This window comes from Callithrix jacchus, chromosome 5 (genome assembly GCF_049354715.1).
Source record: "Callithrix jacchus isolate 240 chromosome 5, calJac240_pri, whole genome shotgun sequence".
Taxonomy (NCBI): domain Eukaryota; kingdom Metazoa; phylum Chordata; class Mammalia; order Primates; family Cebidae; genus Callithrix; species Callithrix jacchus.
The window spans coordinates 139,722,026-139,740,410 of NC_133506.1; the positions used below are offsets into that span (position 1 = coordinate 139,722,026).

Sequence of the window (18,385 nt, forward strand, 5' to 3'; positions counted from 1 at the left end):
GATAACATGGAAAACCATCTCAATGCTGAAACTTCATTGTGGAAACAGTTGTAAAGCATATGAAGACAGGCCGGGCACCATGGCTCACGCCTGTAATCCCAGCACTTTGGGAGGCTGAGGCAGGTGGATCACTTGAGTTCAGGAGTTCAAGACCAGCCTGGGCAACATGGTATAAAACCCCATCTCTACTAAAAACATAAAAATTAGCCATGCATGGTGGCATATACCTGTGATCCTAGCTACTAGGGAGGCTGAGGCAGGAAAATCACTTGAACCCACCAGGCGCAGGTTGCAGTGAGCTGAGATGGCACCACTGCACTCTAGCCTGGGCGACAGAGCGAGACTCCGTGTCAAAAAAAAAAGCACGTCAAGACAGACATCATTATGACTTCAGAATTGTTAAGACCTCTAAAGAAACAAATAACAAAATAGTTGAATATGGAGAACAATATTTAGTTTACTTTAACAAGGTGATTGGTATTAAAATGATACTACTTGGAGAACTGCAGGAGTTCTTGGTGCAGTTCTTTAATATCTATAATTCACCATGTTAACTAGCATTTTGTAAATAAAAAGGGGAAAATGCCTTCCAGGTTGTCAAGAGCTGTAAAGTAATTGAGACTGAGTTTTGGTGTACTTTAAAAAAGGTTGCTTTATTACTTTACTGTTGCTTCTATATGATGTGAACTTAAAAAATTAAGGCTCAGATTTAGAAATACACAGAGGACAAGCATACACTCTAAAATGTGTTCTTTTCAGTCTAAACCAACATTTTGTAGATAGTGGTGTTTTTGAGAAATCACTCAGAAAATCTTACTTTCAGCAGCTTGAAATGCTTGATTTTAGTTTAGCACATACAAGTGCACTTTTATCCCCATTGTTTAGGAGGTTTTATTTTTAAAATTTTGTTTTGGATAATCTCAAAATAATAAAGGCGTTTAGTGAGTACGAATTTGAAAATCTCGTTTTATTTGTGTGCCTATTTTCATTGTTACCATGTGATGATGATTTTTCTGTTATTATTTTACTGTACAAATATCTGCCTAACTGTAAAATTATGAATATAAAATTTTAATATCTTATAATCTTTCTTGGAGGATTTTGTTGTTGTTCACAGCACATACTGAATGTATTTCTGTGTTCGGCTTCTGTCTTTGAATGAATGATTTCCCAGCTTTAAAAAAATATTACTGGGGCTGGGTGCAGTGGCCCATGCTTGTAATCCCAGCACTTTGGGAGAATGGGATGGAAGAATCACTTGAGGCCAAAATTTAAGACCAGCCTGGGGAACATAGTGAGAGCCCATCTCTGCAAGAAACTTAAAAATTAGCCAGGTGTGATGGCATGCTCCACACATTGTCTCAGATACTGAATATTGTCTCAGATACTCACCAAGCTGAGGCAAGGGAATTCCTTGAGCCCAAGAGTTTGAGGCTGTAGTGAGCTATGATTATGCCACTGCACTCAAGCCTGGGTGACAGAGCAAACCCTGCTCAAAAAGAAAAAAATTACTGAGAGTGTGGTCATGTCTTTAATCTCAGCCTTTTGGGAGGCTGAGGTGAGAGGGTTGTTTAAAGTTGGGAGTTCTAGTCCAGTCTGGGCAATATAGTGAGACCCCATCTCTACAAAAAAATAATTAAAAATTAGCAAGGCATGGTGGTGCATGCCTGTAGTTGTGGCTGCTTAGGAGGCTGAAGTGGAAGGATCACTTGAGCTCAGGAGTTTTAGGTGGCAGTGAGCGATCATACCACTGCACTCTGACCTGGGAGACAGAGTAAGACTTGTCTTTAAGTTTTTTTTTAAGTATATATTTTTATATATATATTATATAAATTATAATATATAAATTAAAATAGAGAAGTTTGGGATTTGTTTCCCTTTTTTTGGGAAGCAAAGATATGCTCTTTGGCAAAAGATGATATTATAGATGTTGTCATGTGTTTCACTTTGCTACTTATTTTAAAAGATAGTTATTTCTGTTTTCATTTATGCAGAATTTAGTGATGAAGATCTAATGAAGCAGTGCATTTCAGAATTTACAAGAAATACATTAGTCAAATACCAAGTTACAGTCATCTAGTTATGTTTAATGTCAGTATTCTGTATCTTAAATACATTATATATTCCTTCCTTGTCTTATTTTAAGAACTTTGTATAATATACGTAATAGCTTATTATATATTATACTAATCTGAGGAATAAAGGTAAGAGGGTTTTTGTTACGTGGTAAAAACAAATAACAATGCTGATTTTTCTGTATACTCAGTATGGCACACAATCTTTGAAGTGTGAAGAGTTGTCTCTCTTCATTCGTCCTCGGCTTTTTTACATGCAACCATTATTTGTAATCAAATAGTAACTTTATTCTCTGTGCTTTCTACCTGAGTCAGACTATTTTCTTATACCCCCTGCATCCTTTCTATTCACTGTTGCCATGATATCATCTTGAAAATGTGGTAAATTATGGGTTTTTTTTTACCCCACTTTTATGGTTTATCTTTTTTATTTAAATACTCAAAAGTTTATATATTAGTGCATTAAAACCTCTGACACTTACAAATCAGTTCGACTTATCAGAAAAAGAAGTTTCAAGCCAAAGAAAAAAAAATGCTTCATCCCAGAAGCTTAAAAATCAACAGCTAGCCAATCTGGCTATTATTTCGTGTTTAGCCATGAACATTTCCTACTTAAACAGTAGTGCACACACATTGTATTTTTACCTTCTCTTATCTTTGCACTTTAGATTGAGAGATTACTACCTATAGTATAACTTTTAATTTTTATTAAGTTTAATTTTATGCTTTAAAATTTTGTTGGTCTGGTGCGGTAGCTCATGCCTATAATCCCAGCACTTTGGGAGGCCAAGGCAGGCGGATCACAAGATCAGGAGTTCAAGACCAGCCTGGCCAACATGGTGAAACCCTCTCTCTACTAAAAATACAAAAATTAGCTGGGCATGGTGGTGTGTGCCTGTAATCCCAGCTACTCGGGAGGCCGAGGCAGGAGAATTGCTTGAATCAGGAGGAAGCGGAGGTTGCAGTGAATGGAGATTGCACCACTGCACTCCAGCCTGGGCTACGGAGCAAGACTCCATCTTGCACACACAAAAAATTGTTTACTTGACAAGACACTGAATGATCTGTGCTTTCTTTTCTGGTCTATATTTTGGTTTGCTTCTAGATTTAAAATAGAGATTTATTAAATTCTGCCTCTTCTAAATTGGAATAAGAAATCTGTGATATCATGCAACTAAAAAATGCTGAAAATAAAATTAATGTATTTTTCTTCTCCCAGATACCTTTTTAAAATGAAGTAGATTTTACTTTTCCTTAAATAAATGTTTCCAGGCATAACATAAAACCAGATAGTTCTTTTGATGTGTGTAAGTTTAAAAGTTTTCAAAGAAAAAGGATTTAGTATTCTAATGCAGTAATAGCTAGAAGATGTTTGATAAATGGTAAAGATAATATTTCAAAAGGTCCACTGTTTTCCAACAGTGTGTCACAGGTCTTCTTAATAGACCTAAGCTTTTCTTATACTGTATTACTTCCGATTGCAGTTTTTTTTTTTAACACAGTCCTTGATTTGTTTTCCAAACAAGTACTGAATGGTGGCAATATTAAATTAATACAAATGCTGTGTAATAATTTTAACAGTATGATTTATGGGCTTTAAATTAATATTAGACTCGTATAATTTTTCTTTATAAATGTACCAGTTTTTTAAAATTGTTTTTGAAATTTTAGGAAAAGTATATATAATATTCTTGCTTTAAATATATATTTTTGGTCACTGGAGAATTCCTGTGCTTTGCATAGTACCCAATAACCTTTTATCACTGCTTTTTTTTTTTTTTAATTTGTAGTGAATCACTCCATTGTGCTTAGAAAGTTGTATTGGGAAGTCATAAAGGATTCCGGTTTAAAATGTCTATAAATGCCCCTATCTTTTTTATATTCATAGTTCTCCCCTGGAAAATTAGGTTTGTTTGGTGAAACAGTGAACAAACGGATAGGAAAGTTAAAAACGATGTATATATCAACCAAAAAAGAAAAGTTGAAACCATCCTAGGAATGGACTGGGTCAGGATAGGCTGAATGACCTTTTGTGAGTTATTGAAAATGAAATTTCGGTTTAGCTGATAGGTTAAATTAAGGTTTTTGAATCAGACTTTAGTACCTGGCTGTTGCTTAGATTTGTTTGAACCTGTGACTTGTTTTGTCTTTGCTCCCCCTTAGTTTGCTATCCTTGATTTCACAATGACAAGAAAACCACAAAAAGATGACGAAGTATTTTTAAAACCAGAGGCTTATGTCCCATTTATTTTATTTTTTATGATGTCTTAATAATTCTTTTTTGCAATGCGGCTTGGAGTGGAGTTGTGTTGGTGTTGATAAGGAATGATGGTCATTAATGATCTTTTTATATTGGCCATTATATTTTAGCTGAATTCCAAACACTTTACTAGAAGTTTGCATGCATGGATATAAAAGAAACAAAAGTTCACAACCTCCAAAATTTTGGTTATGGCATTAAATTTGGAATTACTAGTATTGAGTTCTCACTTACTGTTTTTTCAGCCTGAAAAAATGCATGCCTATTTTGATTACATTTGTAAATTGGTATTAACCTTGCCCCTTTTTTCTTTGGGTAGAGGGAAATTACCTAAATTTGTTTTGAACCTTTAAAAGAAGGGAGCTTTAAGTATAGATTTTACAAAAACCAAGTGTCTTCAGAATGAAGAGGTGATTCCATTGTTCATTATTTGGGTGGGGGGCCGCGGTGGCTCATGCCAGTTGTCCTGGTGCTTGAGGAGCTGAGGTTATGCGATCGAGGCCAACCAACCTGGGCAACATAAGAACCTCTCGTTCATTTAAAAAAAAAATTATTTGGGTGAAATGTGTTTGATTTTATGCTCTTGGCCTTCCAAATGGAAATACTACTGTATATTACAACGTCAGCCTAGTACATGTAATGATTTGAATTAATACAAATTTCTGTTTTAAATATTAAATTGAGAATCTTTCTTGTAGCATTTTATTTGTATTATGTTAGGATATTTATTCTCTACTCATTTATAGTAACTCATTTTGTCTTCATTACTTAGTGTACAGGATAAAGCCTAGGTTTTGACTTGATTGTCTACCCTTTGGATCCTGTCTCTGCATTTTTAATATTTGACCTTAGTCAAGTCATTTAATCTTTTTAGACCTTAGTTTGCAGTACGCATTTTGCAGGGCTATTGTGAAGATTTATAGAGAGTAGATACAATGGGTTTGGCTTTTATTTTGGGTTCTCAGTGAACGAGGTAGTCTACTTTTGCTTTGTTCTTGCACTGTTCAGAATCAGTGAATAAAATATTAAGCTTCCATTTTCTTCCTTTATGTTTTTTTCTTTTCTTTGAGTATAAATTATAAAAAGGGAAAAAGAAAATGAAAGAAAGAAAAGAAACCCTGGAACAATTCTATGGTTATTTTGAAGAATAATCTTGCTGGTGAGACTGTAACAAAGGGACTTTTGTTATTATTCAGTGAAAATAAGAATTTGGTTGATATTAAGTGCCACTTTTACTGAGATGAATCACATAATACCATCAGCTGTATAAAATTTGGATTCAAAAATTTTTGGACAAGAGTTATGATATTGGCATCACTTAGTCATAATTTATACTATGAATCTTCATTCATTTAACATTTATTCAGCAGGAGAAATACCTGACCTGGAGAAAAAAAAGAGCCTGTGTTCTAACCTTGGGGTATGTTTGTTATATAAGACCTGTTTATCACACAATCATTTATTAATATTCCTGACCAGGAGTTTTGACGTATTTGTAGAATTCCTGTTGAAATATAAAGTGAGAGATTTAAAAATCCACAATATAAAACTCTAGATTAGAGTAATAAAGGAAAAGCCATAGCCACAATTATTATTAACTGCAAAGTACTTAACAGTTACTACTTTATGAAAATTTCAAAGCTGTTAAGCCAAATGGTAATTGAAAAAAAAATAGTAGTTTATTTCTAGATCAGAAACTTAATTATGAAAAGAACTATGTTTGAAATTATCTTTTTTTTTTTTTGTATTTGAAGATACAGCATTTATATTTTTGGTCCACTCATTGGTCAACATGTTAATAAATAGTGAAAATGGACAACATCTAGGGAAATTAAAATACCTGAAAAACAAAAATCTGTCTTAAGATTTTTGATTCGCTAAAATAAAGTACAGTTCTATGAATTTTAGTTTGTTTTTCTTGTATCTTTTTTGGTATTGCAAGTTAAGTTGTGGACCCATTGGGCTCATTGTTTTCCTAGATATGGGTCAAATTGCTTGTCTTATAGATATATTGGCTTTCAGAAAATTTAAACATTGAGTGTTTTAAAACATGAACTCAAAATTCTTGTTATTAAAATTAAATAAAGGTATTAAAGCTTTTCAGATTTATATTAAGCTGTTGAAAAACTGAAATATTTCAAGTTAACATCCATAAATTTCCCATCATAAGAGCTTGCTTCAAAATTACCTTTGTCTTGTACTACTAACGTGGGAAATCTGTTCATTACTCATAATGTTCAATATAATGATTGTAGAAGACGATTCTACAAATATATGGCCCTCAAAATTATTTAAAACATTAAAATACATTGATTTGGTCTACCAATATCTATTCAGTTATCCTACCTTTGTGATGCTGGTCTTTGACTTCTGGTAAGTATAGGATGGGACTTCATCAATTAGAAAAATTGCTTTTTTTTTTGTCTTTTCACTTTTACTTATTGTAGATTTTACTGTTTATAAATGATTTATATTATAGTTCTGTTTTTTCCTTATCAGTCACTATTTTATCACATTTGGCAGTAATCACTGATGAACTTGTAGAAATCTTCAAAAATAATTTGCAGTGTCTGAAATATTCCTTTTTAAATTAAGGCTGCAAGGTGTGACTGTTGTAAATCTCAAGGAACTCTTAAAGAGCGAGTTCAGTGGCGTGGGGAAATGAAACATTTCTGTGATCAACATTGCTTACTGCGTTTCTACTGTCAACAAAATGAGCCCAACATGACAACTCAGAAAGGACCTGAAAACTTACATTATGGTATGTAATAATTTAGATGATAACCTGAAAACCCTGTACATCAGTCTTTATTTACGTAGTTTTGAATCCTGATAATGAATAGTTGATTTCAGAGAGAGTTTAACAGCAACTTAAATTACACAGATTCTCTGGGTCGAAGTACCCTGTATGTTGTTTCTATAGATACATTGCTTTTTGTTTTTTGTGGTTTTTTTTTTTTTGCCTTTTTGAAATTTCATGCTAACTGAGAAAACAAGGTGTAGTTGTGAGTGAGTAGAAGCTAAACAGCACATTATAAAAAAAATTTTTAAAAGAATAGACATCTGCCTGTCATGTGTCATCTGCAATTTTAAATGATTTTTTTTAAAAAAGATACACCATTTAAGATATAAATCTAAGAATATATAATAGTATTTCCCCCAAAGTGGTGTATGCTTTCAGAGGAGGCAAAATGAGGATTAATTTCATTTATTTACCTCTATATTTCTATGCTTTCTCTACAAATGTAAAATTCTTTCCTTAAAATAGTCTAAAACATTTTCTTTGGTCACATTTTAAATTAGTGAAATTTAATGAGAAATAGGGATTTAGAAAATTCTGAAGTATATTTGTCTTATTTTAAATTTTTTATGTTTTTTAGATCAGGGTTGTCAGACGTCTCGAACCAAAATGACAGTAAGTATTGCTTAAATGGAGTGCTAAATTGTGATTTTTGTAATATGGGGTAAAAAATAATTAGACCAATTTAATGTGGTCATAATTGTAATTTTTTTTTCTTTACTGGGACAATCGAGTATTCAGCTGAATTTTATTAATACCAGAGACTGTCATACATGCTCAAGAATATAAAGGAGAATTAATTATAGCCTCTTCTCACAGTGGGACAATGGCATGCTGCATCATACAGAAATCACCAGTGGTGGGTCCTGGTATTTCTGGCATCCTTATCAGAGGGAAGCTCTTTAGGATTCATTTATTGGCGTCGCAATAAAGTCTCTGGGTTAGTTCTTATTGTGTAACCAAAGAACAGATCAGTGGTTCCTAGCTCTGGCTACTCATTAGAGTCACCTGGCAAGTTTTCAAAACCTTCCAATGCCTGTGCTCTACCCAGAAATTCTGTATTTTTTAAAAGTTATGGCCCAGTGCAGTGGCTCACGCCTGTAATCCCTGCACTTTGGGAGGCCGAGGTGGGTGGATCACCTGAGGTCAGGTTCGAGACCAGCCTGGCCAACATGATGAAACCCAGTCTACACTAAAAATACAAAAGAATTAGCTGGGCATAATGGCAGGTGCCTATAATCCCAGCTACTCAGGAGGCTGAAGCAGGAGAATCGTTTGAACCTGGGAGGCAGAGGTTGCAGTGAGCCAAGATCGCACCACTGCACTCCAGCCTGGACAACACGAGTAAAACTCTGTCTCCAAAAAAAAAAGTTCTTCAGGATTCTACTATGTAACCAGAAATGAGAATAACTGATATAGATGAAAAATTGGTATTTTACATTTATTCCATGTTTTTTATGTTTATAGTTGGACAAAACACTAGAAAAATAGTACTTTTTTCTTGCTTTTCTTATCCATACCCCTCCTTATGGAAATAGCATTTTAAAATCAGATAATTTAGAAGTATGTCAAGTATTTAGCTGAATTATCTGATTGTAATACCAGACACTTTCATCCATGCTTAGGGTATAAAAGATTACTACTCCCTATTTTATATTTATATTTATAAAGCAACTCATCAACCTTGTTTCAAAGGTCTGTGCTTTGACTAGAAACCCCTTCTACTACCACAATATTAAATATTTTTCTCCTCCTACACCACTTGAGCCAAACTGTATGACAGAGGGATAGAGGAAACATTATTAATAGGGAAGGATAAGTACGGCTGCCATTGCAGTATTGTTGCCTTTTGTCATATAAAGTCCTCTCTCATCTTTTCTTTGTTAACTTTTGGAATCTTCTGATTCTCCACCCATAAACGTCAAAGGATGAGAGCTTAGCTGTATAATTTTGGACAAGTTAGTTCACTGTTCTTTGTGTGAGTTTCTTTATTTGAAAAACCAAGATGAATATAGTGCCTACATCAGGATGAATACTAAACATGGGATAGCTGTTTTGTTCCAGACCTCATAGAGGCAGTATGTATAGTAAAGAACATAAACTTTGACATCAGATGAATCTTACTTGAATCCTGGTTTGAGAACTTTTAACTCAGTGCCTCTTGCCAGGTTGTATCACTTCTGAGCCTCAGTTTTTTCATATGTAAAATGGGAGTGATAAAAAGTCCTGCTTTTTGTGGTGTTAGGAGGATGAAACAAGATTTGGTGCTTTACATTGTCCCTGGCATCTAGCAAATATTCAACAGATGGTAACTTTTGTTCATTATAATTTTTGTTCTTTTGGGTCCTACTTCAGCATACATAAATAACTGTGGACCCTGCCTATTGACTAAAAAAGTGAAAAACATCCTAAAAAATAAGTTTGGTTCAAGTGTAGATTTTCACCAAGTGGAATAGTTAATTGACGTAAAGTAGTAATTGCAGAATGGCAAGAAGTGCAACATTGAGCAATCCCAGGACATCTATGACTTTGAATTCTCTCTTCTGGGATATAGAGTATTTGCTAGTTCAGACCCCACTTACATAATGCCTAGTATGTAATAGATACTGTTTGCTAAGTTATTCTCTCCATTATACAATGGTGGAAATTGAGGCATAAGAGATTGAGTGACTTGCCTGACGTCACACAGCAGTAGCTTTAAGTAATGTTTACCCTTGAACATCATGGATTTGAACTACATTGGTCCACTTCCACATGGGTTTTTTTGTTTTGTTTTTGTTTTTCAACCAAACTTGGATGGAAAATACAGGATTTGCAGGATGCGAATTTGAGGCTAGACTTGTCATATAGATGGGTTCTACAAAGGCTGACTGTAGGAGTTGTGTATGCACAGATACTGGTATGGGAAGTAAGGGTAGGGGCATTGGTGGATTAGAACCAATCCTCCACATATACTGAGGGATGATTGTACAGTCAGTCCTCATTCATGGATTTCAAATTAGCCCACCCACCAAAATATTGATGATCAGTACTTGAGGTGCTTTCAAAGACATTAGCAGATGTGTAAAATGGTGAAAAATTTGAGTCACCCAATGTACATGTTCCCATCTGAGGTAGAACAAAGCAATGTTGTGCCTTTTTTGTTTCAGCTCTCATACTATAAACAAGTGTCCTTTTCTTAGTCTAATTAGTGTCAGGGTGTTTTATTGTTGTTGTTTTCATTTTTGTGTTTTTTTGTTGATGATTTTTGCTGTTTAGAAGGGCCAGCAAGTGTGGTATTGAAGTGCTTTCTAGTGTCACTAAGAGCAAGAAAGTTCTGATGTACCTTGTGGAGAAAATACTGTTAGAAAAGTTTCATTTAGGGGTGAAGTTATAATGTTCTTGGTGTGAATTCAGTATTAATGAATCAACATTACAGTATGTCTAGAAAAAGGAAGAGGAAATTTGCCAGTCGGTCATTATGCTACAGTAACATCTCTAGTTTGTAGTGAAGCTAAGGAAAAGATAGAATAATGACTAAACTTGGTGGATTCATGAGATTATGACCAATAATTTTTTTTTTAAGCATACTGAACAACTTTCACCTCGCAACAGGTTATTCAGGGTTAGGAAAATGTTAAACCCTTCTTGGCTAGTGCTGGCTGGGTCACACATTTTAAGGCAGTGTGGCATGAAAAATGTTAAACTTGAAGGTGAGGTGAGTTTTGCAGATTAAGATGCTATGGTAAAACACCTGCTAAGTGTTATACAGGAAAAAGGTTATATGGAAGAGCTAGTTTTCAGCACTAATGAGACTGGCTTATTTTTACAAGGTCATGGCATATGAACCTGTGAAATGCCCTTGGCCTTAATTCATTCAAAGAGTGTGCAACATTGTTACTGTATACCAATGCCAAGGACACTTTTAATGTAACCCCCTAATGATGTATAGAGCTCAAAATTCATGAGCAGTTGCAGGGAAAAGCATGAAGCATATATCATTTCCATTGGAGGTGGGGAAAAAAAGCATGGATGGTGCCCAAAATATTCTGGGGTTGGTTCTGCTGCTCCATCCTAGAAGTTGAACACTATCTCTAGGGTGAAAACTTAGCCTTCAAAGTTTTATTACTGGATAATACCCCAGTTCATTGCTATGAAGAATTTGAAAGTGCCCACCCCAATGTAGGACTTCTTTTTGTGCCCCCAAACACTGTATCTTCTCCACCTCCTCAGACAGGGCATATTAAAGGGTTTCACAGTGCACCACATGAGGGAGCTTTGTAACAAGGCATGTGAGGCTCTCACTTCCAACAAGGAAAATACCATGGATAGACTCCTGGAAGCAGTCACAATATGCCGTTTCTTGATTATGGTGACAGAGCGTGGGGGCAGTATCAAGCAGGCTATTGATAACTTGGGAAAATGTTTGATCAGACTGAAAAGATGTTACAGAAAGTATAAATAACAGTGTTGAAAACAGAAAGTGCATCACACAGCAAATGAGCAGAGAAGGCTTTGGCAACATGAAGGAAAGTGATATCAGAATGGAATTCTATTTTGGGAAAAAGACACAAAACAGAAAAATGTGGCCCTTTGCTCGAGCACATTCTCAAATTTAAGCATTACTGAGGACATACCTTGAGATGCTTAAAAGATTGGAGGTTAAAAGCTAAGCTGCCAAGGCTGACACAATTTTTGGAGCCACCTTGGGTAAGAAAATCACTGACATTGTCAACAAGGCACAAGAGCCAGTTCTACCAACCTCAGTTTTCATGGGGCACACCAAGGTTGAGAGCTCAGACTACACAGTGCACTGCCTCATCACAGATTTTGCAGCCCTGTCCACAGTGAAATTTTAATGTCTTTTTTGTTTTGTTTGTTTGCTTAGTTTTGTTTTGTTTTTGAGATGAAGTCTTACCCTGTCACCCAGAGTGGTGCAGTGGCATGATCTGAGTTTATTGTAACCTCTGCCTCCCAGGGTTAGGTGATTCCCCTGCCTCATCCTCTAGAATAGCTGAGACTAGAGGTGGGTGCCACCATGCCTGGCTAATTTTTTTTTTTTTTTTGTATTTTTAATAGAGATGAGGTTTCACCATGTTGGCCAGGCTGGTCTTGAGCTCCTGACCTTACGTGATCCACCTGTCTCAGCCTCCCAATGTTCTGGGATTATGGATGTGAGCCAGTGCACCTGGCCTGCTTTTGTAAAACTTTGAATGCTTAATTTTTGTTTAATATTTTTTAGGACTTCATTTGCATAAAGGTACAGTAAATGTTCACAGTGTTGTACTATATAATGTGTGTATGGAGTACTGTACAGTGTGCATGTGCTGTATGAGTGCTGCACAGTATTCATATCCTGTGAGTATTATATCTGTACTGTGTATGAATTGATCTCAGTACAGTAGATTACACAAAAATGCTGTAATGAAATATTGTTTTTAAGAAATACTGTATAAAGGATCTTTAACAAAATTATGTATTGGTCAGTTGTTGAAAACATTGTAACTAGAGGCTCACAGGAACCTAATCCTGTATTTCCCATTGCAGCAGTGGTTCAGTAGTCATTGTTTGACTACTAAACCACTACAGTAGTCTCCACTGTCTAGAACACAACTATTCCAAATTATGTACCTACATTTTCTCCATATTATTAAGAGATGTGGAGAGTACCTTACCTTTCGTACATTATGCTCATATCTTCCACTTATTTCAGATTTTATGTGGTTTTTGGTTTTGTTTGCAATGCAAATAATGCTAAAGTGAACTTGGTGTGAAGTATCTGACAGACTGTCTGTAGGATAGGTTCCAGAAATTGCAGTTGCGGAGCCACAGGAAATATACAACTTAAAGTTTGAGGATAACTGTGGTAATTGCTTTCATTTTTCTTTTCAAATTTATAATCATATTTAAAGCCATTTATCCAGCAGAGGGAGCTAGAGTATCAGATAGCCATAATAACTGTAAGATCTTTTTCTGAAATAAATTTAAAAGAGCGTAAGTATTTTCATAGTTCGGGTTTACAACCTTGATTTTGTACTTAAAAGTGAGATTGTCTTTTTATATTTTTCTAAAATCATTCTGATGGTATCCTTTGAAGGTGATATAAATCTATAGAATGAATAATTGCTACCACTTTGCTAGTAGGATAGATTCACAGTGATCCTTATAGATTAAGACTATGGTGAACATAGATTATAACATAATTTGATTATCCTCTTCTGCTTTTGTATGTTCCCTTCTTCAGACTGAAAATCCTTTATCAGGAAGTATTGAAAATTAGGCATAAAAATTAAAATGTTTCTCTTTGCTTCTTCATAGGGTTCAGCACCACCGCCTTCTCCAACACCCAACAAAGAGATGAAAAACAAAGCAGTTCTGTGCAAACCTTTAACAATGACAAAAGCTACTTACTGTAAACCTCACATGCAGACCAAATCTTGTCAGACAGGTAACTTAGCACAGTGTGACTGCTTCCCCATACTTTCATCTCACCTAATGAAATACATGCTTTTCTTGAATGACAGCCTCCAGGATACATTTGTTTGGTCAGTTTGTCATTTCCTGTTAATTTTGCTTTCCTAATTTTAAATATTACCTGGAGAATACAGCATCTCATTTTAAATTATTTATGATCAATCTCTGATAAAAGCCAAGAATACAAATTATGTCAAAAGTGAAAAAATCCTATATCAAAAATTTCCTTGGGGCTAAGACTACTAAAATTATAGCACTTCCTCTGAGAAAATCATTTTTACATGTGGTCTGTAATGGTAACAATTGTTTCCTTCCTGTCAGAATGAGAAGAAGTCATTCAAGTATGTATTTTTTAAAAATCAAATTACAGTGTTGTTTGTATTCTAATTATTTGATTAAGCCTTTGGGGAGGTTGTTGAGGAGAGCATGGTAGGATATCTGAAACTATATAGTGTTTTTAATGGATATTTTCTTTCTTAAAAAAAAAAAATCCTTAAATTTTATTTGTATTCTCTGTAAGTTAGAACAGCTGTTTCATTTTTGTCCTGTTCTTTTTAAGTTACCTAACTTGTAAAAACTGGAAATTTTAAAAAAAAAAACAAGGTACTGAGGTAAATTTTTTTTATCGAGTTATTTTAACATTGAGGACCTGTATATTAAGTATTAGTTAACATTGATCCTTAAATATGTTTTGTGTTTTTAGATGATACTTGGAAGACAGAATATGTTCCAGTGCCTATTCCTGTGCCTGTGTATATCCCAGTTCCTATGCACATGTACAGTCAGAATATTCCTGTTCCTACTACAGTTCCTGTTCCTGTAAGTCACATTTTAAGTTCTTTTTCATTTTGAGATTTAGCAGGCACAGTTGGGAAAACAATGGACAGTTGACCCTTGAACAACAAGAGTTTGAACTCCATGCATCCACATATGTGAGGGTTTTTTTTCCCCCCAATAAATCTGGGCAGCCCTATGTATTGGCAGGTTACACATCTGTGACCAAACACAGACTAAAAATACAGTATTCTGCCTGTAATCCCAGCACTTTGGGAGGCCAAGGTAGGCATATCTTCAGCCCAGGAGTTTAAGACCAGCCCAGGAAACATGGTGAAACCCCATCTCTACTAAAAATACAAAAATTAGCCAGGCATGGTGGCACATTACTGGTCCCAGCTACTTGGGAGGCTGAGGTAGGAGGATTGCTTGGAAGATGGAGGTTACAATGAACCGTGATTGTACCACTGCACTCCAGCCTGGGCTACTGAGCAAGTCCCTGTCTCAGAAAAAGAAAAGAAAAGAAAATAGAGTATTTAAGTATGTGAAATCTGTGTAGAAGGCTGGCTGTAAGGGTGTGGGACTAGAGTATGCATAGACTCTGGTATCCTTCCATGGGTGGTCCTGGAACCAATCCCCTTTAAACACTGAGGATAACTCTAGTTGCAGTTACTAGTTTAGTGAAGCTGATAAAACCATCTTTACTTTTCTTCAGCAGTTAACTTAGATATGGTTGAATCTCTGTTGTCATGACTGATTGCTTTGTGTTTAAGTGCATGTATATTCATCCTGGAGAGTGACATTTCACAGATGTCTGCGTCTGTTCTGCATATTAAGTTTTATATTTGGGCTCATTTTCTATAGAAATATTTGTGAAGCCATAAGGTTTAGAACTGAAACAGAATTTTATGTAAAATAATATTTCATCCCAAATCACTTGCGGTACTTAGAAGAACACTGTATCAGGACTTGGCTATTATAGTCCCCTGGGGGACAGAAATACTTCAGAAATTCTTTTGTTTAATTTTTATTCCAAAAAGTAGACGTTTGTATTCTAGGCTTTCTTGTCACAGTTGACATCTTAGTTTTGTATGTGTTTTTTTCAAAGCTTTTATCCGGTGTGATATCATAAAATAAATCATGTGTCAGAGTAATTTTTATTTTGGAAAAATACCTTTTAATGTTTAATAAACCTAACTCAAAATGCTTTGCTTACTTAGGTGCCAGTTCCTGTTTTTCTGCCTGCTCCATTGGACAGCAGTGAGAAGATTCCGGCAGCAATTGAGGAGCTAAAAAGCAAGGTTTCTTCAGATCCTCTTGATACAGAGTTGCTTACAATAACAGATATGATGAGTGAAGATGAGGGGAAAACAGAGACTACCAACATCAACAGTGAGCTACACTATGTTATACCTTGCAAATGAGTGTTACCATTGGTTATTTATAAGTATTTTTACAGTACTTTCCAGGGCATATCATTGTGTTTCAACTTGTGGGGGTGAAGGAAAGCACTGGAACAAAAATATATTCTATATTGAGATCTACACTGTATTTAGCCAGGCGCCCTCAGACAGATATCCAAAACAGGAATTTGGTCTTTGGTCTCTGTTTTAAGCAGGATTTGACTCATAAAATCAACTTAGAATTATTCCTGTCAATATAATACAAAGCTATAATTACTTGTAATGGACTCTAATAATGATCAAAATTCATCTCTAGTTTTTGTTTTTTTTTTTGAGATGGACTCTTGTCCTGTCGCCCAGGCTGGAGTGCAGTAGTATGATCTTGGCTCACTAAGATCTCTGCCTCCTGGGTTCAAGTGATTCTCCTTCCTCAGCCTCCTGAGTAGCTGGAATTACAGGTGCATGCTACTATGCCCAGCTAATTTTTGTATTTTTAGTAGAGACAGAGTTTCACCGTGTTGGCCAGGCTGATCTCAAACTTAGGTGATCTGCCTGCCTCCCAAAGTGCTGGGATTACAGGTGTGAGCCACCACACTCCTAGTTTTTTTTTAACTGCTTATACTAATAAAATAGTTTGCATTATCTAAACCGAGTTTATGTTAACCTCTGTTAGGGCAGTGCTTGCATTACATGGTATAACATGATGAGTGTGTTGCAGATGGTTCTAAGTCACTTAGAATATTTATTTTCTACCCTTAGCTCTCTGGTGATACCCAGAGTCCTATTTCAACCCTGAGCTAATTCTTACCCTTACCCTAGAGGACAAGCAAATACTTTAATTTTCTCCGGATTTCATAATGAGAGAGGGTTTTTGAAGCACTGTGGTAAGGAGTTGTGAAAGTAATTTAGTGGGTTGCAACCAGTGTTTTTAAGAAAAGAAAAAAACCCAAAATGGAACAGGATAAAAAAATTACAATGTGAATCCCTCATAGAAAGGGTAAGTATTATTTTGTGAAACCAGTGTGTATACAGATGTCTTTCTGTTCCCTACCATCACCTTGTGGTATGTGTTGGATAAAATGCATTTCTTACCATGATTATAACACAAAAACACTTGAAAGCAACTGATCAAACCATCAAAAGGAGTTGTTAATAAGCGTATATTGAATGATTTGAGAAACCTAGGTCAAAATTCAAAGAGTATTGAAAACTACAGTTGTCTGCCCTCATTAGTTTATTTCTGACAAAAAGTCGCTTTTAGAAATACTTTGTGTTGAAGTTGGTTTTACTATTAAAGCATACCTATTAACTTTTGAAGGGAGTCTTCCTGTAAAATTTGTAGAATTAAGTTTTCATATACTTGTGATTAATTATAAGTATGAGGTTTATAGTAGTTTACATTTTGAGATAGTTATATATAATATGCCCTTTTGTGACATATGTATTCTTTAAATATTTCATTTAAAATTAAATGATTTCCTTTTGCCAGATTAAATACAGATACAGTTGGGGTTTTCTATTTTGATTTCTAATTATATTATGGATTGATTTCAGGTGTAATTATTGAAACAGATATAATTGGTTCAGATCTTTTGAAGAACTCTGACCCAGAGACACAGTCCAGCATGCCTGATGTACCATACGAACCAGATTTGGATATCGAAATAGATTTTCCCAGAGGTACTCAAAACCTGTATGACTATAGAAGTTAGTTATAAAGTAAACTGTGGTTATGATCATTTACCATTTAATGTTTGTGTCATTGTCTTTTAGCAATGTTCGTATTTTGTTGTTATTGTTTAAACCCACCTTAACAGTTAACTTCATGTTTTGTTGTTGTTGTTTTTTAAAAACCCACCTTAACAGTTAACTTCTGGAATGAGATCACTTTGAGCCCAGGAGTTCAAGACCAGCCTGGGCAACATAGTGAAACCCATCTTTACTAAAAATATAAAATGTAGCCAGGCTTGGTGGTGCATGCCTGTAATCCCAGCTACTCAGGAGGCTGAGGCAGGAGGATTGCTTGAGCCCAGGAGGTGGAGGTTGCAGTACGCCAAGATCGTGCCACTGCACTCCAGCTTGGGTGGCAAAGTGAGACACTGTCTCCAAAAAAAAAGAATGTCTTAGAGCCTTAAAAAAAAAACTTCTAGAAGTAATCCATTATAGAAAATTTAAAGAAGTGTTTGTATCCTTTTAAATTTTAAAATATTGTTAGCTTCTGGGCACTGTGGATCACACCTGTAATCCCAGCACTTCGAGAGGCCAGTGTGGGCGGATCACCTGAGGTCAGGAGTTTGAGATCAGCCTGGCTGACATGGTGAAACCCCGTCTCTACTAAAAATACAAAAATTAGCTGAATGTGCTGGTGGGCACCTGTAATCCCAGCCACTTTGGAGGCTGAGGCAGAATTACTTGAACCTGGAAGGTGGAGGTTGCAGTGAGTCAAGACTGTACCATTACACTCCAACCTGGGCAATAAGAATGAAACTCTATCTCAAATATACATACATATATATGTATCTATGTATATGTGTGTGTATATATATATATATGTATGTGTATATATATATGTATATATATGTGTGTATGTGTATATATATGTGTGTGTGTATATGTATAT

At 35.3% G+C, this 18,385-nt stretch overlaps 1 protein-coding gene across 33 annotated transcripts in view; it reads left to right on the forward strand.

The window, feature by feature from the left end:
- Nucleotides 1–18,385, forward strand: part of ZMYM2 (zinc finger MYM-type containing 2) — a 122,859-nt gene that overhangs the window by 81,290 nt on the left and 23,184 nt on the right. For all 33 annotated transcript variants that reach the window (XR_013536140.1, XR_013536141.1, XM_078375095.1 and 30 more), the window contains 6 exons: nt 6,931–7,096; nt 7,716–7,750; nt 13,433–13,562; nt 14,292–14,407; nt 15,583–15,754; nt 17,320–17,445. Coding sequence is in view for 31 of the 33 variants with exons in the window: in XM_078375095.1 (XP_078231221.1) it covers nt 6,931–7,096; nt 7,716–7,750; nt 13,433–13,562; nt 14,292–14,407; nt 15,583–15,754; nt 17,320–17,445 (745 nt within the window). In the remaining 2 variants the exon portion in view is untranslated. The remainder of the gene's footprint in view (nt 1–6,930; nt 7,097–7,715; nt 7,751–13,432; nt 13,563–14,291; nt 14,408–15,582; nt 15,755–17,319; nt 17,446–18,385) is intronic.